This window comes from Pygocentrus nattereri, chromosome 20 (assembly GCF_015220715.1).
Source record: "Pygocentrus nattereri isolate fPygNat1 chromosome 20, fPygNat1.pri, whole genome shotgun sequence".
In the NCBI taxonomy this organism is placed as follows: domain Eukaryota; kingdom Metazoa; phylum Chordata; class Actinopteri; order Characiformes; family Serrasalmidae; genus Pygocentrus; species Pygocentrus nattereri.
In genome coordinates, this window is record NC_051230.1 from 24,499,533 (window position 1) to 24,522,928 (window position 23,396).

The 23,396-nt window shown below is 37.2% G+C and overlaps 1 protein-coding gene across 2 annotated transcripts in view; it reads left to right on the forward strand.

Moving 5' to 3' along the window:
- Positions 1–23,396, forward strand: part of ank1a (ankyrin 1, erythrocytic a) — a 149,993-nt gene that overhangs the window by 43,212 nt on the left and 83,385 nt on the right. Inside the window, exon 2 of one of the 2 annotated variants that reach the window (XM_017716272.2) lies at positions 13,050–13,142. The exons of the other annotated variant lie outside the window; for it this stretch is intronic. Coding sequence (XP_017571761.1) covers positions 13,050–13,142 — 93 coding nt within the window. The remainder of the gene's footprint in view (positions 1–13,049; positions 13,143–23,396) is intronic. 2 annotated transcript variants of the gene reach the window in all.

Below are 23,396 nucleotides of genomic sequence, written 5' to 3' on the forward strand. Positions count from 1 at the left end.
TCTTAAGACTAACTAGGTAATTTTTCTTTCTCCAAACATTATGAGCTGAATTATTAAGAAAAATTGCTATTTTTGTTTCACTTGGCCATAATATATTGCTACAAAGGAGTTCTGATTTGTCTAAATGCTTATGCACAAATTTTAGATGCACATCCCTTTTTTAGCAGAGGAGTTTTGCATGGTGTGTAGGATAAGTGATACTGCGCAGTTCATTGCTTATTGTTTTATGTGTAGCTGTTTTACTGCTGACTTGCCGCTTATCTTTTTTATTATATATCTGCATAGAGCATCTGTCTGGGGATGATTGGTTGTGATTCCATGAACATTCCAATTGCATAGTATTGAGCCAATTGTACTGACCGGGTTCTGTAGCTTTTTTTCTTTTATAGAGTTCTTTAGGTTTTTTTCTTTCGAATGTTGTTTAATAATATTGTCCATGGGGACTTTAGGAAGCTCCTTCACCTACACCATGTTTGCTACTTTTAAGATAGTAGTTAAGATATGTGAGGTAATCAAATAGATAATAAATGTAGGAGTGTCCTAACTCCTAAAATTGTTTTGATTATTCACTTATAAAAAAATCAACAGAATATGTAACTTGACCAAGGTGTTCAAGCTTACATACAACTGTACACAACTGTTAATTACATATAAGCAGTCTAGTGACATTTCTGTGTTGGACGTAGTCTTGCCTCACTTTATGCCGTTTAACAAAGCACAACAAGTTAGAGTTCTAATTTCATTTTAGGCACTTCTGTCAGTGAACATAGCCATAATTTCAATAAGTTATTATACCCTCAATAACCCCTACAGATATGCTAGCCTGTTGATTGTTAAGGTGCCAGCTAAACTTTAACTTTGTTACCAACTCGATAGAAACTGATCTGTTTAATACATATCCAGAGGCAATCTAATTTACGATTTCAATTAAAAGCAAAAAAGTCCTGGATTTTACATCTCGCCTTTGAGGATGCAAAATCTTGTCAAGTTTGCAAATAAATAATGTGGCGTTTTGTGTATACACTTAAACTGCAATAGAACGTAACTTCACAACAAGAAATTCAGCTGAGTAAGCCTGACTATAACTAAGTGAACATACAGGGTTTTGTGGAAAAATGTATGAAATGAAAATAAGAACAAATGTGAGCAAGCCTTTACATAATGTGGAGGTTCTTCAAATTTTAAAAAGATTATTCACACATAACACATTTCTTTAAAGAACCATCAATTGAAACATTCTTTAAGGAACCAAAAGTTGTTATATAGTTTTGATACGTTTGATATAAAAATCATTCAGCTACTATGTTTCTAAAATTACATGTAATCAGGACAGCTATGAAACTGACTAAGGAAATATGCAAAGTATATTGTTAATTTGTTTAGTGGGCAGTGTACAGCAGGCTATTAAAGTTTATTGATTCTTTCTGTGATATTAATTGTCTTATCCAGGTAATCCATGGAATGCATCTCCTGGTGCGTTAGGACAGGTACGTTATTTACTTTTAATGAAAAATAGTGTTGTGCTGCAGATCACTAGCTTCTAGACTGTTACTGATTTTTTGGTTGATGCAAGAGATACATCTAATGGTTAACACTAGTTCGTGTGGTTAGCAAATTACTTAATAAATCTCTTATTTGCTGAAATTTGATTTGATTTGTTTCCATCACGTTAGATCTGTGTGTGTTTGTGTTGTGTGTATGTGTGTAGCTACCTGTGCCTGTGAGATTCTGGCCATCTTACCCCATTTATTGAATGTTATGATTCAAATTCTTTGATCAAACTGGTAAGGACGTTTTCCTTTTGTCTTAAAGGGTTCCCACAAGTTTTCAAAGAAAAAGGGTCTAACATTTTTTCCACAATTTCTCAACAACAACAACAACAAAAAAAATCATTTTAAACTTTTGTATGACTTCATTAAAAGAAGAGTATTTTACATTTACCTGAGCAAGTTAGAAAGCATTCTTAGGCTGATTTTTTATGCTTTTAATTTCAACTGACAACACTTTAGCAATACTTGTAGACTAAAAAATTTGGAATAATGGGAGAAAGTAACAACTTGCAATTGATAGTTTTGTTTAATTAACCACTTGGCAAAGTATAATCTTCACGACTGTATGTCAAGCATATTACAAAGGAGATTAATATTCCATTTACACTAGCAATGTGTTTTAGAATTTAGAATTTGGTATCATGTAGCCTACATATTATGAAACATTTATGCGTTCTAAAATTGCATAACATTTTGAAATCATGATTTTGTTAGTTGTTAATCTATGGGTTCAATTATTCAATTGTTTCCACATCACACATCCATGCATCAATGATCCCCCCTTTCCCCACCTCTTAACCTAGCCTGCCCACCTGTGGGCCAGTTGAGTCTCTTTGCTGCTTGCTGATGCAGTGGTTTGCAAGGAGCTGGCAGTTACTGCTAATGAATTATTTATCATTGCTAGATCTGCAGAGATGCTGCTCTTCTCTGCATTCCCTTTATTTTTTACTTACCTCATGGTCTGTCTCTTCCAAACAAATCTTTAGACTGGGACTTCATTCTCTTCCTTTTGCTTAAAAAAATAAAAATTAAATATTTCTTTTGGTTAGGATTCTCTATCGCTCTCTGTCGGACTAATCTAGGTTCTCATTTATCAAATTTTAGCAAGAATGGAAATGTGTCCTACCACAAGTATGCCAGGTTTTCTGCAACAAATGTGATTGGACAAAAAAAGCATGTCAAAGTTACACAGAGAATGTACTGTGAGCCGCTCTTGATTGGAAAATGCTCTTGGGTACCGTGAGCTTTTAGGAATATGTTACATCATACTTGGCACTGTTGGTAGTCACTCAGGTTTCCTTGTTTTACTTATCTGCATTTGATTGGTCCACCATGCTTTATCATCTTCTTTAAATACAGGGCAGCCAATCAGAACAAAGCTCCTTTTTTGTGCCTTCTTTGTGATTCACCGGCTCCCAACATACCTGATCCAACAAATCAGCTCATTAACAGGCCCTTTATCACTTTAAGTGGGTGTGTTGGGAGCAGGGGAAACTCCAAAATGTGCAGAGCTTGGGGCCCTCCAGGACCAGGGTTTGGATGATGATTTCTTTGGGATTTACTCCAAATTCAGTTTTTGGCACTGTCATGTTTTTAATAGTGTATCTTATTGTCTGCAAGGCTTTACAAGCATGAATATTTTGGTGAAAGTCAAAGTAATTTCAGAGAAACAGTCATATACTCATTTTATGAGGAAGAAGTGATATTACTGTAGGCATTTGGAGTAATGGTTTGGAGAACTTGTGAAAAGTGTGAATTCGTTTCTGTATATGTGACTATTTGACGTCCCATAAAAGAGGCAAATTAGAGTGGTATCATATCAGACCACCGTATTCCTGAAGAACTCTCTGTCATGTATTCATGTTACGAGGCAGAAGTGATATTACTCTAGGAATTATGAGTAATAGAATGGCAAACATGTGAAAAGTGTATGTGTGATTCGGTATATACCACTATTTGAAGTCACATTAAACAGGCAAATCAAAGTGTTATCATATCTGACCATCATATTCCTAAAGAACACACCATCATGTACTCATGATATAGGGAACAAGTGATATTACTGTAGGAATTTGGAGTAATGGGATGGCAAACTTGTGAAAAGTGTGAATTAGGTTTTGTGTAGACCACAATTTGAAGTCCCATAAAAAGGCCAGTCAAAGTGACTGTACACTTTCCCATCATCTAATTACCAGACTCCTCTTTTGCAATGACCTTCTTCCTTGTAACTTCCTTGTGTTCCAGTGTGTTCACTGCTTACTTTCAGTGTGTGTGTGTGTGTGTATACATATATATATATATATATATATTCTGCTAGCTTACATTCTACGGTGCAGCTGTAAAGCCATGTATGGTGCTTTCTTTAAGCCTGCACATAGGCTACGTCACATGACCAGGTTGAAGTGGCACAAATCATTGTTTTTTGTTTTCTATTGTGACTCAGATCTGTTGTTTTCAGAGCTGTATGGACATGCAAATCTGATCTTTTAAATCCAACCTGAGTCACTTTCATATGTGGCCCTAGTTCGGATATGTGTCCGATTCATGGCCATACAGCCTTAACGGGAATGCTCAGATCAAATTTGTACTTTCTTCCACCTTGCATGCACCATCAATTCACTATTACCATGACAGCAGTGCCGAACAAAAGTTAAAGCCTGTAAACGGTGGTAAAGTAGCACATCTTGCCTTTTTCGCCTTCGTCTTGCTCTAAAAATGAGTAGCTGAGAGCCGTTCAGAGTTATTATCTTTGCAGCGAAGGGTCATTCTGCACGTTAGTTTGTTTGCTGATGATGCACATGACATGCCTGATTCATTCACGTGATACTACTGCGTAGGATGTGCGCATGCGGGTCATTTCAGGACACCAGTTTGTTCACATTAACGACAGATTTGAGTTACTTACCTAAACGAGTGTGAACAATCCTGCCAGAGAGAAAGGATTTGAGCAGAAAGTCAGATCTGAGGCCTGTAATGTGAATGTGTCGGCTGCAGCAAAAAAAAAAACATAAACTAAAGTAGCTAATAATAAGTGATGTAATAATAAATATATTCATTTAAGTTACAGCTCTGTAACAGTGATGTGCTGATGTGTTAGTGTGTGTTGTGCTGGACTGAGTGGATGAAACACAACAGTGTTGTGTGTGTGTGTGTGTGTGTGTGTGTGTGTGTGTGTGTGTGTGTGTGTGTGTTTGTGTGTGTGTGTGTGTGTAATATTATATCTTTTCATGGGACAACACTATAGAAATGATACTTCAAGTTATGTCCAAGTGATCAGTGTACAGCTTGTATAGCAGTATAGATTTAATGTCCTCTGAAAATGACTCAACACTCAGCCATTAATGTCTAAATAGTTGGCAACACAAATGAGTACACCTCACAGTGAACATGTCCAAATTGTGCCCAATTGTGTCATTGTCCCTTCCTGGTGTCATGTGACCCATTAGAGTTACAAGGTTTCAGGTGTGAATGGGGAGCAGGGCTGTTAAATTTGGTGTTTTTGGTACAATTCGCCCGGCACTGGATATTCAACATGGCACCTCATGGCAAAGAACTCTCTGAGGATCTGAGAAACAGAATTGTTGCTCTCTTAGGCTATAAGAAGATTGCTAATACACGGAAACTGACCTATAGTGTGGTGGCCAAGGTCACACAGCGGTTTTCCAATACAGGCTCCACTCGGATCAGGCCTCGCCAGGGCCGACCAAAGAAGTTGAGTCCATGTGTTCAGCATCATATCCAGAGGTTGGCTTCAAAAATAGATGCATGAGTGCTGCCAGCATTGCTGCAGAGGTTGAAGAAGTGGTAGGTCAGCCTGTCGGTGCTCAGACCATACGCCGTACAATGCATCAACTTGGTCTGCATGGCTGTCGTCCCAGACGGAAGCTTATTTTGAAGCTGACGCACAAGAAATTCTGCAAACAGTTTGCTGAAGACAAGCAGTCCAAGAACATGGATTATTGGAATCATGTCCTGTGCTCTCTCAAGACCAAGATAAACTTGTTTGGCTCAGATGGTGTCCAGCATGTGTGGCAGTGCCCTGGTGAAAAGTAGCAAGACAACTGTCTCTTGCCTACAGTCAAGCGTGGTGGTGGTAGCATCATGGCCTGGAGCCTCATGAGTGCTGCCGGCACTGGGGAGCTGCGGTTCATTGAAGGAAACGAATTCCAAAATGTACTGTGACATTCTGCAGCAGAGCATGATCCCCTCCCTTCAGAAACTGCGCTGCATGGCAGTTTTCCAACTGAATAACGACCCCAAACACACCTCCAAGATGAGAACTGCCTTGCTAAAGATAAAGGTGATGGACTGGCCAAGTATGTCTCCAGACCTAAACCCAGTTGAGCACCTGTGGGGCATCCTCAAGTGATAGGAGGAAGAGTGTAAGCTGTCTAACATCCACCAGCTCCGTGATGTCATCATGGAGGAGTGGAAGAGGATTCCAGTAGCAACCTGTGCAGCAGTTCCATGTCCAAGAGGGTTAAGGCAGTGCTAGATAATAATGGTCACACAAAATATTGACCGTTTTGGCACAATTTGGACATGTTCACTGTGAGGTGTACTCACTTCTGTACCCAGCTTGACATTAATGGCTGTGTGTTGACTTATTGTCAGAGAACAATAAAATTATAGTGCTATACAAGCTGTACACTGACTACTTGGACATAACTTGAAGTATAATTTCTATAGTATTGTCCCATCATAAGATATAATAAAATATTTGAAGAAATGTGAGGGGTGTACACAGTTTTGTGAGATACTGTGTGTGTGTGTGTGTGTGTGTGTGTGTGTGTGTGTGTGTGTGTGTGTGTGTGTGTGTGTGTTTATTTATTTGTTTGTTTATTTATTTATTTTACAACATACTACTTTTTTCAGCCCTACCTGAAATTGACAAGTTCACCTTAGAACAGTGGAAAAACACAGGCACTGTACAGAAGATGTGGTCTGCTTATCTTTTTGGACTCTAAATCTGTAAGAGTTGCTTTAAATGCATTTGGCCACTACTTGACTGATCAGCAATATTTTTTACATCTGTATTGATTATTTTAGAGTGCCTATTATATATCTCAACTCACTTCTGTACTGTATACTGCCGTGGATGCTGGAAAAAGTTTGACTGATGACTGAAAACAGGATGTTGTGTCATTATAAATCCTCAAAATTGAAGTGTGGTTTATAAAAATGCAATGACTTTTTTCTGTACTCAATGTTTGCTCTTGAGTTTTCAGTGTTCTTAGAAGCAAATGATTAATCACAGGCTTCGTGTCAGCTCATTTAAGGAGCTCTGAAGGTCAGCTACATCACTGTAATGCAAACAGAGAGACCTTAAAACTGGTGAAACAAAGAAAGAACTAAATCAATGTTCATGAGTTGGCAAGTGAATAAAACTTAAGGGTATTTATAGTTATAAATATTATAGTTATAGTTCACAGACAGTTATGCTTTATACCATATCATATAAGGTAGAGCAGGGAACAACCTAATGTGTTTTGCAATGTAAACAGATTCAAATAGAACATGCTTTTGGTCATCTTCTCATATTCCCATTGAAACATATTCTGCACTTTTTCAGAGCATCTAGATATTTCTTGGTATTCTTTCTGAAATTTTGTATAATGAAAATAACTAGTTAAGTATGTATCTAAATGTATCAAAAGGGCGGGAACAGTCTCACAAATGTCTGGAACAGTTGTGGTGCGGATAGAATTTCATTGCATCCGTGTGCTGTCACCACCTCTATACCATTCTTGTGTGTGTGTGTGTGTGTGTGTGTATATATATATATATATATATATATATATATATATACAGAAAGAAATATGTATTATTTTTCATCTTACTTTTTTTATAGTTACTGAGATGAACTAGTATGTTCACTCGTACAACATATTATTAAGGCCAAAAGGTTGTGTACACCTAGGCTAACGATATTTCAGCTCCACACATTATCATACATTCCTGTGTTAGATCAATTAAGGTATATACTTTCCGTTTCCGTAAGAGGTAATTTCACAATAATATCTTACTCCAGGTTTTATTTGCTATCAATTTTCAGTGGGTCAAAATGTACATACACTTTAGACTTTATTACTATTGTGGCATTTGTCTTTTAATTGCTTAGCTGGAATCAAATGCTTTAGGTAGCTATGCCTAGTATAGTCAAAGAGGAGGGGTCAAGTCAAACAGCCTAGCAGCCTAGGTGTGAGGAGCAATCATGAGAAGCAAACAATGACATCCAACCATAGCAAATGCATTACATGCTTGGATATATGCAATGTCTGAGCAATTCTATGAAGAAGTACACTAACTGCCCATCAGAGGCACATATTATGTGATCCATAGCAAAAATGGGGGGAAAAAATCCTGTATACAGAGCCATTCTTGGAAAATTATATGAATATAAATGTTCGGTTACCACATTCTTGCACAGAAGTAGCCCACAGAGACCACTGTTGTAATGTCCTCTAAGTCTTACTATGCAACTATAAGAAAATTCCCCAATACAGCAAATTTAACAGGGAATGGAGGTTGGGATGTTAGGGGTAAAAACTAACAGAGATGGCAGTTTAACAATGCTAAAAGGGTAAAATGAATAGTTTATTATATGCTCAATTGAATGTATATTGCAGAATGTGGTTGCTTCCAAACCACAAACTGCCAACACATCTGTTTTTACAAAACATGCAAACAAGGGAGACCTTGTTGCAGTGCAGGGAAGTGCAAGAGCCAAGGTTTAATGCTATTGTCCCCTTCAGAGACAGGTGCTGCTGACTGTGTTTCTCTTTCTTCAAAGGTCCCGCTGGATAATTATGGAAGGTGGGGTCCTTGTTGTAGTCTAGACGAAACTTTGGGGTTATTTTTAGCTGTAACTTTTATCTAACTTCAAAGACAAAAGCGTCAGCATTAAAGGATTACTGCACTTCATATTTCAGTTCCCAAACACTTGATTATGTAAGCTGAAGCACCTTTTTTCTAAATCCACACTGAAATATACTCCAACGGACACAGCTATTGTAACATGCAGATAGCAATTTAGCAACTAGGAAAATACAGCCTCATGTCTTTGAGTGGGGAATCACATTTAAATATCTGTTGAATGAATCAAGAGAGAGAGAGAAGAAAGAAAAAGAAAGAAAGAAAGAAAGTAAAAGAAAGAGGGAATAGGAGAAAAAGAATAATTCTGGCTTTTGGGTCTATGGAGATTGGTGTCATTGGTATTCCCAAACCTCAGTGCTGCAGTTGCAATATTGTGCATGATTATGAATGAGTGATAGACTAATATTGAAAAACAACAACTTTCTCTCTGGTCCAGGTAGCACAGTGGCTCCTCGAGAAACACGATTCTTACTACAAAAGTAGTACTTACTCTGCTTGTTAGAATTAACCTTCCTAAACAGCAAAACTAGAATTTAAATATTAAAGTCAACATGCTCCATTCTTCTTGCATCTTCCTGTTTTCTATGAGGTGTACTTACAACAATGGTGTCGATGTATGTGACAAAAAGAGTCATACATGTTTACCTGACAATTTTTCAGCCTCTCTTTAGCCTATAGAATTAAACAGGTCTAAAAATTATTACTCTGCATTCAAGTCAAATATACTGTACATTGTCACTGTCAAAACAAAACCTTGTATCTCCAAAATGGTATCTTTAAAGAAGAGGAGAAAACTCTTGTACGTCTTCCTTCATTCTTAACTTATAATGAAAGTTAATTTGAACAATCTTTTTTCTCACAAAATTATAGACCACTTTTATTGGTCCATTCATCTTGAGCATTTAACACAATGGAAGGGGTAGCTTGAATTTTCAAATTATGCAAAAAAAAAGACAAATATAGAGGTACAAGTTTTTGTGAGACAGTGACGATTTGTAAACACATTTAATCTGATTGGCTGCCCTGTGTTGTGCCTTATTCAAAAAGCAGCTTTGCCTGATACACTCCTTATAACTTCAGTGTGAATTGGAGGGGGTAAACTGCTGTGGGCTTAGATGAATGTGTGACATCATAAAAATAATGATTTCAGGATGGGCTGTTTTACAGGTTGGTTTCCATGTGTGTACTGTATGAAGCAAGCACTTAAATGCCTGACTGTCCTGACATGTTATGCAAATGACAAACTTGTAACTTGTTTACATATCACATTGAACTCTTATTTTACTCTTATTTTATTTTTCCTTAATATGGGGCTTTTGGTGAGTTTTTGTGATGTTCCAGTGCAGGTACATGGATAAACCCCATACACTGAAGTTAGCAGTGTTAGAGCAGCTATGTAGAGTTGTGGATCCAGACCCCTGTCCAGAACCAGAGAACCAGACAGCTAATATATGTATGTTTTACTGTGGCATTGAAGAGCAGTTATAATCTGAATTGCCAGCTAGGCACACCTGACTCATATCACATGGCCTGGCTCGATGGGCAAGAAAGGAAGAACCTTTTAATTGGTTTTGGAACCTTTCATATTATCTAGACATCCTTTCAACTTCAGACTTGCTCAATTTCAACCGTTGTTCTTTGAAGAACCGTCTTCCCAGGACTATCGCGGTATTTTGTGTGTATGCAATTACTGACTGATGCAGTCCAGGCCCAGGTGTTGCTATATATTGTTTGTCCCGGTACAACCGCTGACCAGGTATTATTTGAGTGATGGATCATTCTTAGCATATCAGTGACACAAACACAGTAGTTTTATCCAATTACCAATGGTGCTGTAGTCAGAAAGTGACCAGCAATAAAGGGCTAGATCAGCAATTCTCAAAACCAGTGCTCAGCACCCTCCTCATCCCAGCCCCCAAGATGTCCATATCTGCATGAGCCCTATGTGTTGGAAGTTGGGATTGAGCAAGCATGGATGTCTGAAGCTCTTGTGAAAAGCACTGGACTAAAAGATGAATAGCACAGGTTGTGCATGTTAAAGACGAGGTATCATCTGTACATGTATGCCTACAGATTGCACCTAATAAAAGTGATTATTCGCCTTTGTATACCTGGAAACCTCTTAAGGGACAGTGGCGAGAGGCAATATGCTGTGCATTGTGTAACTCATAATAACACCTTTGTTGGGGTTATCAGTGGATAGAAAAGCAATGCTAAAGACTTCTTGACAAAAGTGTTGATTAAGTTACCAAAAGTAATTAAAGGAAATGGGCCTTTTTTCTACCTATTCAGGCTTTTGTGCGGGAATCTCCAGTCTTGCATATACAGCGCTTATTGCTGTCTCTGTGTTATTTTTGTCGTTCACAATTTGCACACAAGTTAAAAGTGATCAAGCCTTTCTTTCCTTCGCTGGATCAGCACCTGCGTGGAGTTCCCAATCCCCAAACCACCCCCTACTGCCCCCCTGCTTTTTTCACCCACAGCTTCTGCCTGGCTAATCTGTAATCCAGTTACATTCAAAATCTGACACGCTTTGCAAATCATCCCAAACACCGCAGTGGGATCCAGTCTGTGTCTCCGTGCCCCCCCCAACCCCACCCCCCCACCCCTTTGTCATTTTGCTTCTAATACTGTGAACACAACAAAAAGACCAGATGTCCTGTTGTCCTGGTTGACTCTCATTGTTCTTTGTGTCAGTATATGCAGTCAGCAGTACAGGCCATTCTTTTGTGTCATTAATATTAGTAGTTGAGTCATACTGAATGACAGAATTTTTTTTCTTTTAGGCAAGAGAGGACAGTGGACAGTGGTGTTTGATGAGGTGGGGTCAGTGCTGGGATATTTTGTTATAGTCCTGCTTCCTGTAATTCAGAATGTTGTCATTAATAGGCAGGTAAATCGCAGGGATTGGTTGTGGAGTGTGTGTGTGTGTGTGTGTGTGTGTGTGTGTGTGTGTGTGTGTGTGTGTGTGTGTGTGTGTGTTTGTGAGAGAGAGAGAGAGATCTGTGCAAAAGCAGGTTCTTAACTGAGTTGCTGTTTAAATCTTATCTGCTTTTTGAGAAATTAAAAATGAAACATGGGCTTTAGTTTTTGTATTTGTGTGACAAAAAATCATTTCTACTAGCCGTCTTCTTGCTGAAACCTTGGCTTGCTGCTGTCTGGCACAGTTCACAGCTCACTGAGCCTGACCCAACATGAAACAAGGTCCTGGGATTTGGTATTGATCGTGTTAGTCTCAAGAATGCTTCTCAAGCAATCTGTTCACACTCTCACTGGCCTGTGGCGTGTGATGTCCAACTCTTGTTGCTTGAAACGACCTAAAGACTAACTTTTAATCTCAATTGCAGCATGAAGGAGGAAGAAGATGGTGGCTGGGATGGGATGCAAAAGGATGCTTCCTTTTTCCTTTCCCCCTTTTCTCTGCTACAGTTCTTCCCTTTCGCTTTCACTGTGACCCTGTTTCTCATGTTTGTTTCTCTTCCTTCTATTTCTGCTTTACCTTCTTCTCATTCTTGTCCTGACTGAAGAGTAAAGAGTAGGTTCCATGCTCTCTTCCTCTTTACAAACTCAAAAGGATCTCATGATTACAAAATTAATGCATAGTTTGCGTAAAACCCCTCACGAAAATTTGCAGATCCTTAAGATTAAAGCTAGGGAGTGTATTTAACTGTTGAAGCTTTTCTCAAAACTTTAATTAATCATGGAAATTCAACTATATTTATTAGAATTTCACCTATTTGGCCTTTCCATGCTACGTTATACATGCTTTCGTAGCAACTGTTGCCAGGTTGGACAAGTTTACAGAACATTTGAAATATCCCATTTGACTTAATGATAAATTTAGTACATAGTACATGTAGAGTGTGTTATTAATTTCATATGATTTTATTTGTTGTGAAATCAACATCTAATATTTAACGATAAACATCTGATCGGAAGGTGAACCAAAGTCAATAGCTAGCTAAGCCGCTTTGTCTGTCTCAGTCATTGTAGAAGAGTAGGTTGGCGTTCCTGATGTACCTCAATTGTTTAGTATTGTTGTGTATGTGCTGTCAGCACATCTCTGAAGAGTAACTTAACATCACTATCTTAACTATCTAGCAATATTGAAACAGTTAATGTCAGTGAGCTTTCTGCTCAGCTGGTCAATCTGATGTCTTTTGTAAAAACATGTGATGGCAAAAACCTTGTTTACTAAACAATATATAGCATACTAATTTAAATTAATAAGACAGTTTTTATTTATGAAAAAAAAACATTTTTTTCATTTGTAAAGTTTGCCCAACCTGTTAACAATGTACTTGTTGATGGTGCACAGGTAGGTCATTTTCATAAGATCAGCTGGAAGATCTAGAGGTTTGCAGTCCTATATTTTGATCTATAACACTCAGTCAAAAGTCTCAGAAATTATTGGACAAAATGCATTAAGCCAGCCTTTCTTGCAGACTGGGTGGCTGGAACAAGTCCAGAAATTTCTGATCACATTAAAGTGAAGTAGGAAGTAAGCTGGAACACTAAATTTTAGTCATTCAGACAGGCCCTCCCTTCTTTCCCTCTCTTTTGTCACTTTAACCTGTTAAGATTTAACGGCCCTCCTGTTTTTATGTCGTGTGTCCTTTTTAGGCCCACGCTGTTCACCGCTGGCTAATCGATCAGGACAATAGTGTGAGCTCTGAGCTTCCGGATGGCCAGGGAGTGTGGCACTATGATGAAACAGTAAATATCTGCAACACGTACATCTATTTTTCTCCTTCTTCTCTGTATATTTCTCTATATACACATATCTCTATGCCCATTGTGTATCTGTCTCTAGATACGCTTTTGTCGTTGTTAGTTTTTTGTTGTGGGGTTTTTTTCATCTGCACTTTTTTGTTGCTTTCGTACAGTTTCTGTACATAGCTGTGGTTTTCTTTAAAAGTTCATTGTTGCTGTTGTGCTAGTGGGCTGGCTGATTTTACTAATCGTAGATGTGGTCATGGTTTCAAGCCAGACGCTTTAATTTCTTGCCATATCGTCAGTTTCACTTAGTGGTATTTTTGGAACAAATTCAGTTGTCTGATTTTAATTAGTTTTTTTCTTTGTTTTTTTCGTGATGTGAGTGTGCATTTTTTTTATTTTGGTTTTAAGAGAAGTGTACTCACACAGCATTGAAAAAAAGAGTCCACGGGCAAAATATAATACTTAACGTCTTTAGGTTACTTTTAATTGTACTTGCACAAAAGGTATGAAATAATTAGCATTAAATAAATAAAAATAAAGTTCAGAGTTAGGGCTACTATACACATTTTCCTATTTTTCCTGTGGGTTCTTCATCTTCTTTCTGAAGTGCTGTCTTGTAATTACGCTGACACATTATAATGTACCGCTCACACATGCTGTTTTGTGCGAGTACATTTGATTCTAAACACCAGTGCATGCACTGATGTGTGTTGTTGTTCATCCACTATGTGTTTGTGCCTAGAGTGAGCTGAATCTGAGTGGTGAGTGGGGTTCAGTTTATTTTGATGTTCCTCTCCTGTCACTGTGTTTTCATTCCATCTTGTGTGTGTGTGTGTGTGTGTGTGTGTGTGTGTGTGTGTGTGTGTGTTCATTGTGTCTTTATCATGTGTATTTTGGTGTCAACCTTTTAGTCTACAGTGTGTGTTTGTTGTGTTTTGTCAGTGAACACCTCTGGTAAGTGTGGAATGTTTACAGTAGGGGATTTATATATTGAAATTGTCTCTTCGGGACAGCTGAAGGTATTCTGGTGCTTTAGTATTCTGTAAATGTGCTATATTCTGAAGCAGAACTAGATTCCTAAAGAAGTTCAGCATTCCTTAAATCATTAGATCAAATATGTATACGTCAAATGTAGTTGATCAGCCAAGACAAGTTTGCTTTAGTTTTGCTTTTGAACCTGACTACCTGAGGCAGGAAGCTTAAATTGGGCCATGGTTGGATCTTCAAGAAGGGTCTGGCTACAGACATGCACTCTCAGCCGGATATGCACAGTTTTTTATGAGGAAAAACAATGAACCATGTACCTCTGGGAAAAAAAGAGTTACACTGAATGTATATTAACGTTGCCATACCGATAATAAGGTAATCAAATATGGAAACTTTATAAATAAAAGGCTACTGCTGAAACTCATGAAAGCCATGCTGAAGATGATTAGAACTGGTTATCAAAACCTGTAATATTGATTAAAATAGAACTTAAATAGAACAACAAGGTTGTGACAATGTACAGTCAGTACTTACGTAGTACTTTTGTTGTCACATCAACATTGTCACAACCTGCTAGAAAATTGTCAGACGGCAGTTCTGAGGAATTGCATTCCAACGTTGTGAGCAATGTAGAGAGCACCAAGCAGACAAGGTTGTGGGCAACAAAACATCAATGTTTTTGCAGGGCTGTTAGGAATAAAACCAGATGGTTTTTCTTCCTAACAGGAATTGGCTTCATGGTTGCCATTAGAGGCCTTTAGGAAATGATCAAATGTATGTGTAATCATTCCCAAAACACCTGATTAAATGATCAGAATCCTTTACACTGTGATATCAACTCATCTTAAAAACACAAAATACCATTAGCAACTACTGAAAACCACCAGGAACCAACAGACACTTCTAATGGGATCTATGATTTTTTTTCTGTAGGGAGGTACATTAAGTGTAACTCTCTAGCAATGTTATGGGCAAAAAACAGATTAATTGATGATATCGCTAAGCAGCAGCAGCCAAAGGTTCTGGCTGCTTCTGCCATTGTGGCAGAGAGAGCATGTGCACATGACATTACTGGGGCTGACAGTGCTGAGAGGGCTGAGGGTGTGTTTGCAGCCAGACACTATTGGCATGTTCTAGCAGGACAATAATCCAAGGCAAAGATCAACACAAAAATGTCTCTCTGACCAGAAATTCAACATGTCCTGGCCATACCAGTCCACAAATGTGGAGATTTGAGAATTTTTTTTTCTTCTAATCATTTTAGTTCAAATAAAGATGAGATTCTTGTTCATATTTTAAATGAACAATCTAAAGAATAAGCAATAAAGAATGTTTTTTACAGCCTGTTTTTGTTCATGTTTATGTGTGTATGTGTGGAGGACACTGTGTCCTCGTGGTTAGTGTGGTTCAAACTGCATGCTTAAATCATCAAACACTTGCTATGTAAAGTACTTGCCCTTTTTTCATAGTTAAAAGTATATCATATACTTTCGAAGATTACATTAACAGGATTACTTAAGAACTTTGTGATTTGAAAGAAATTTTCAATGATTTTGGCATGCAGTCTGTACTTGTTAAACTTATAGTAGTCTGTTACTTGTAAGTTACATTAGACATGTAGATCTAGTGCAAAACTAAACAAGCACGCTAAAGACACCAAACATGTCTCAACTGATCAACTATGATTGGGTTAAGGGGAAAACTGTATGTTTGATTTTTGGCAAACCACTGGTTGAAGAATGTACATGAAGAAATCAAACAAAACTTCAATAAATAGTTCATTCTAATATGGCCCTTGTCAGAAAAAGAAGTCAAAAAGTAATATCAAAGGCCTTCCCCAGTGCATTCAGCTGGCTCCCTCTCCATGTATGTCACATTAGCCATTCATTGGAAAGGGTCAGTGAGCCATTTAATTACATTGGGTTAATGCAAAAATCATCTTTAATGGCGGTCAGTAAAGACCTAACTTTGTGGCTCTGGTAGTCTGCCTGACAGACTGAAATTTTGTCCATGATCATTGATATTTGCTGTTCTTTTGTTTCTGTAGTTTTTGTGCATGTGTAGTGCAGCCTTGGTTTAGGGGTTAATCTATGTCCACAGAAGTTGGCCATAAGTGTACATTGCATGATTTTGTCTGATTTTTGTTAGCCTACAGTTTGGGGGCTGACTTTCTATTTTAAACACACCAATACACCCTTAAAATTAAACGATCCCCAACATGTTTTTTTCTAAAGAACTTTTTCTCTTTAGTAACAGGACGTTACAAATATGGAGAACTTTTTTGGAGTTTAGAAAACTTTTACATTTAATGTAAAGGCTCAATATTAACTGATATTAACTATTCTAGTTTTCCCTAGAATAATATGTCCATGCAAAACTACCCTTTAGCAACCATTATTTTTAAGAGTGTAGATCGATTAGAACTGTGAAGATATTGTTCTCAATTTGCACATAGATTTCCAATTAAAACAAGGTAACGCTACTTCAGTTTTGCTTAAAAAAAAGAGGAAAATTTAAATGGAGTTGCTAGGGCTCAACTTGATTCCATTGATGCCTTTGGTGAGCTACAGTCAGGCTGTACAAGGGACCTGTTGACCTAGTTAATCACAGACATTACTCGCTCTTTCCAAACAGTGTTAAAAATGCTGTTCTTCTACAACAGTGGCCATTGGCTATAATATGAACACATGCAAAAAAGTCCATCAAGAAAGGGAAATGCATCAGTTCAGGCATTTCAGTCAAAATAAAACTGAATGGGTACTGTTGATCATTACAGAGGAAATTTAGGCGCCATAGCCAATTACATATTTTGTTGATTTTTTAGGTGAAAAGAAGTAAACACAACCTCTGCAGCACACTTTTTTGAAAAATAACATTTTTCATGCACAATTACTTTGAACTTGATTAAATTAACATAGAATTGAATTGAATAGTTAAAGTGCTATGTGCAAAAGTTTGAATACTCTTCCAGTTGTAAAGTCGCAGAACTTAATTTACCCGATAGGTTTTAATTGATGTGTTAGGACTGGTTAGGCAGGTTAAGAATTGTCAACTGATGACAGTTCTGGGGTGTAGTAAATTGTCTACAAAATTGTCTTAAAGCCTTGTGCTAATACTTGACAGCCATGGGATAAGCAGCTGGCTGAAGATCTGAAAGTAAAACAAATTGATGCCTACATCCATGCTCTGAATGGTCATTTTGTTCTGTCTGGTCAACTGCCAGTGTGTTTGAAAGCGGTATCGGCATCGCGCTACAGATTCCATCCCTGCACATGGCCAATGAGAATTGTGATAAGAGATTGCATCATATTGTTACAAAGACTAAGGCATTTCAGGCAGCTAACATACACAAAAAGCTATATAACACACCAAAGAGAAGGGAAATAGTGGAACAACATAAAAGGTCCCCTTTAATTACATTATGAACTGAGGAAACAGCTACCAGAAAACACTTTGCTATTTTCTTATGGCCTTGTCCTGCTTTGTTGCATTGGTTGTCTTTATTTTCTTGTTATTTTAATTTTGCAATGAGCAACTTTGCCTATGAAATTAACCTATGGCTGCTGATTGTTGAGACAAGGTTTTAGAAATATTTATAAAATATAAAATTTGAAATTTGCATCTCCTGACCTTTCCTAAAAATGTCTGTGAACAAACCATAGCTCTAACAAGCTAGTTAAGGTCTTCAACCTTTGGAAATGTTATCTGAGAGCTCAGAAGTCTTTGGGTGCCCAGATTTTGCATGCTACTTCCTTGCTTTTTTCCACTCTAAAATTACACAAAACAAAATAATACACTAATCTTGCTTTAAAACTTTAATCTTTAACTTGCTTTTAACTTGCCTTTACCTAAGCCTTTTGAGGATAAGTTAATCTTCTACTCACTTAACTATTAACAGATATATTGACCAGGGTGCCCAAATTTTGCATGCCACTGTATCAGGTGAGTGCTATAATATGATTTCATGGTTTCCATTGTTGGAAATGTCATTAAGAAATTGTAGTTAATAGGACCTGGGAAAATCAAGGCAATTTGTGGAAGACCATGAAAACTCCCAGATAGAAAGGCAAAGTAAAACTCCAATATTACAACAATAGACCTGTAACAGGTTTAGCTGACAGGAGTGTTGCACGAGTAAAAATCACAAACCACAAAATCAGCAAATTCTAGAAGCAAATGTAATGGTCAGTGAAGAAACTGAAGCTGGGAAGAGTATGGATAATATTCCAAACTTTATTTCAAAACCATGAAATACCTTTAGAATTGCAAAGCTGAAGCATTCACTGCCCCCTAACTCAAACAACATTGAAAACCTGTGGGTAAATGCTGTGCATACAAGACGGAATATCATAGAATTAGATGTGTTCTGCAACGAAGAGTGGGTGAAAATTCCTAAATCAAGAATAAAAAGAACCCTAGCTGGGTTCAAAAAGCTTTGATATTTACCAAAGGGCAATTAAGTACTGACTTAAGTTGTTCAAACTTTTGCACATGCCACAATTAAGCCTCTCACAATGATTACAATACCACCTAATCGCAAGTATTTCAGCTGATTAAATTTTTTTTACACAGAATTATTTTCACAGTTATGTAGCAGTACACCGCGACCCTGATGGAGAAGCGGCTTAGAAAATGGATGGATGGATGTAGCGGTACAGAGAATGTAGAATGAGTATATTTTTATCTATTGGATTGAGGCAAAGCACATTTAGGGTTCTTAAACAGAAAAAATTATAACTTTTAACTACAGCTATACACCTTTACAGGGAGGAATGTTTGCTTATTTGAGCTAGAGCTGTGTCTGTCTTTAGTTGGGAGATACTAAGTATCAGCAACTAGAAAGCAAGATAACTAATCTGCCAATTTGGGCACTTTAGGTTTCTACTTTGATTGTTGCACACTGTGAGCAAAAAAGACTTACATTTATAGAGTTATACTGATAATGGTAATAATGTATCTGGCAGTTAACTGTGTTTTAAAAAGTAGTCAAATATAAAGTGACCTTAATAATATTTGCAAAAAAACTTTTTGTTTGTTTTGTTTTTTAATAATTTCCTGCAGAGGTTGATTTTACCTTTGTTCTTTTACAAAAATAACAAAATATGTAATTTGTTCTGGGGTGCTCTGTCCTGCAACTGGAGTACAAAGCTGCTTGTTCAACTCAGATGCTAAAGTGTTCAGTTATAAGCAAAATTGTTGGTCTATACTCCTGAAGTTGTATGAGAGAGAGTAAGATGCCTATTCGAGTTTGGCAACATCCACCTTAATTGGTTACAGTGCTTTTTTCACCCCCTCACTCTTTTACCACAGAGATCAATGACAGTCAAGCCTGGATTCCTAAATTATGAAAATAGTAAAGTTCTGAATTTCCAAATATGCAATATGAAACACTGATTGCATGAAAGGTAATAGCAACTTTTGGAAAGTTTCAGTATATTTTAACTACACTATATTGCCAAAAGTATTCACTCTTCTGCCTTCACATGCATATGAACTTGAGTGACATCCCATTCTTAATCCATAGGGTTTAATATAATGTTGGCCCACCCTTTGCAGCTATAACAGCTTCAACTCTTCTGGGAAGCCTTTCCACAAGGTTGAAGAGTGGGAATTTTTTCCAGAAGCACATTTGTGAGGTCAGACATTAATGTTGGACGAGAAGGCCTGGATCGCAATATCTGCTTTAATTCATCCCAAAGGTGTTGTATTGGGTTGAGGTTAGGACTCTGTGCAGGCCAGTCAAGTTCTTACACACCAAACTTGCCCATCCATGTCTTTATGGACCTTGCTTTGTGCACTGGGGCACAGTCATGTTGGAACAGGAGGGGGCCATCCTCAAACTGCTCCCACAAAGTTGAGAGCATAAAATTGTCCAAAACCTCTTGGTCTGCTGAAGCATTAAGAATTCCTTTTTCCTTAGAACAAAGGGCCCAAGCCCAATGTCTGAAAAACAACTTCACACCATAACCCCCCCACCACCACCACCAAACTTTACACTTGGCACAAGGCTGTCAGACAAGTACCGTTCTCCTGGTAACCACCAAACCCAGATTCGTCTATCGGATTTCTTGACGGAGAAGCATGATTCGTCACTCCAGAGAACACATCTCCACTGCTCTAGAGTCCAGTGGCGATGCTTTACACCACTGCATTTGATGCTTTGCATTTCGCTTGGTGTTGTAAGGCTTGGATGCAGCTGCTCGGCCAAGGAAACCCATGGAATCATGAAGCTCTCGACACTGTTCTTGAGCTAATCTGAAGGCCATGTGAAGTTTGGAGGTCTGTAGCGATAGACTCTGCAGAAAGTTGGCAACCTCTGCGCACTATGCATCTCAGCATCCGCTGACCCCGTTCTGTCATTTTACGTGGCCTACCACTTCGTGGCTGAGTTGCTGTCATTATCAATCACTTCCACTTTGTTATAATACCACTGACAGTTGACTACAGAATATTTCCTAGAGAGGAAGTTTCGTGACTGGGCTTTTTGTACAAGTGGCATCCTATCACTGTACCATGCTGGAATTCACTGAGCTCCTGAGAGCAATCTATTCTTTCATAGATGTTTATAGAAGCAGTCTGCATGCCTAGGTGTTTGGTTTTATACACATGTGGCCATGGAAGTGATTGAACACCTGAATTCAATGATTTGGATAGGTGAGTGAATACTTTTGGCAATATAGTCTTAATGTGAAACCCTGTCACAAGTTCAATGTTTAATAAAATATGCAAAGTGCATTCTAAGACGTTATGACAATTTACTGCACAAGGAACAAATATATTTGAAGCTACTGTTTTAAATATGTATTAAATAATGCATTAACTGTGCATTTAAAAGTAGTAATAGATGTGATCCTATCGAGTTCCTTTATCAGCTATGTTTCTGCCAAACTACTGGATGAAAAGGTTTTTGTTTTACATTATTATTTATGATTCATTTCTTAGGGTCTTATATAATCTGATTCCTGATACAATTGCCTTATTCACTTCCACTTATGTATCTTTTAAATCTGTGCAGGTGGTTAATACAAAAGCTGCACAGATGTCTGCTGGAACTCTGCTGAGAGCCAGAAAAGTCATCTCTCAGCAGTTGTACATGGGACACTTCAGACTGTTTATCTTATTATCAGACTAATTTTAATGCTTTTACAGACATCTGGTGCATAGTGGCCTCCAAAATCATTCATGCAGGAGAGCCAAAGCTTCTTGGTTTAATTAAATAAATCTAAAGGAATGTTTGCTGCACACAAAAAAAACTAAAACTAAATGTTTCACAGAGAAAATACTTTACTTTTTGGGGTTTCATTGCTTAAAGGACAGTCTAGAAATAGGTTTGTTTTATGTTAAAGCATAAATACCCAAATATATGTTGATGCCTTTGAGTAAACCCAAAATATTTACCTTAAAACTAAAAACCAAAACTAAAACTAAATTAACCAAAATAAACTGCAAGTCTTATATAAAACAAAACTAAAACTATCCATTTAAAGTACCTGAAGGTAACCTGAAATCTTACAAGAAATCCAAAATAAAAAACTAAGAAGTTTTAAAACTAATTAACTTTTCAAAATTATAATAACCCTATTATCTAGGAGGAAAAATGACAGGAAGTAGGTTAGAGCAGTAAAACACTAAAACATGCAGGGTGGGTGTGACATTTGTAAAAGTGATTGTAGAAGTTCTGTATCTTTGTTTAAAAATCACTAACACTTAATATTTATCAAATATTTGCATTCAGTAAACAACTATAAATCTTACATGGGCTTGCTTGTGCACAGTCAGGCTAAGTTACATAAAGAAATTACCCCCAAAATAGCTATATGGTAAATAGCTTCCCTATATAGCCTATAAAGCATATGAAACATTTTTATTTTTACGTGTAAAGATTTAGTTTACTTACATGTACATACTTACTTTCCATTCTAACTTGTAAGAATTAAGTTTAAACATTTAATAGTAAAATGTTCACTTGTAAGAATTCTATTTGAACGTTCAATAATAATTTCAATTAGATTTTTTTATTTTTACTTTTGACAAATAAAATAAAATTTCACATTTAAAAATTCACATTACTACTATTAATGATATATATAATTTTCAAGTTCAGCTGCTGTCTACAACACAATCAATCTTTAGATGTGCCTTATATATGATTTTATTTTACTAAAAGCTTAAATAAACGCTCACTGTATCAACCATTTTGCACCTCATTTTGCACCAGAAAGGTATTAATTTGTGTTTTTAATAATTTCCATTGATCATAAATATTGTTTTTGGTCATTGTTCATTAGTATTGTTTTACCCTTGTTTCAGTTTATGTATTGTTTTGACAGCTTTTACAGAATTTTTAACTGGCAAAACATTTTTACTGTGCACAATAGTCACAAATCATTCAAGCAGGCTGAAATGGCTGATAATTGTGCATCTCATAATCAGTTTACCTGCTTTTATCTGCTTTTCTACAACTAGGGGTTTCAGCATATACATAGTTAGGAATGTTTTCAAATATTCACACATTCTCGTGCACAAAATGTACATCATGTTCTATGTGCAAAAACATGTAAACACGTGTATACATAGTAAACTTAGTGTTTACTCTGCCAGTTTGTACTTGTCTGCCATGAATGGTGTTGACAAAAAAGTGCATTTTAGCAAAAAGCTAGTTTTTAGAGACATTAAATGCTTGCTTGGCTCCTCTTACAAGCACTGTGAACAACTGTGACTCTGGAACACAGCAATTCTCATCAGACCATGTTGAATGAGTTTTTTTTCATCTTAATAATGTTTGAAATACACCAAAACCATTTGGGGGCTTTAAACCAAAGGATTAAACTGAGAATATGATAAGACCCCCCCCCCTCTCTCTCTCTCTTCCATGCTTTTTTTTCCTCTCATTCTGTATTACACTTCCTTTAATGCAAACAATTGAGTTTGTGTTATTAAGAGAAAGGGAGTATTTAGTGCCACTGCTGCAGCAGACCTCGCATGGATGGCCCACACCATGGCAGTTGATGCAGATACTGCACTACACAGAGAGGCCACCAGGAGGTACTGTGCATTATAGGCTGCGATAGCTGCTGCAGGGTCTTCTACTGCTTTCAAAGACTAGATCACAACTTCAGAAACATTTGGTAAATATGTAACATACATAAACAAGCATGCAAGGGGACTTGAACATATGTGATATTTGATAAAGATATGGGTGCAGTAACCCATATTAAATTATACCATTAAGCCACACCATTAAACCAAGTGAAAGTAGTGTTA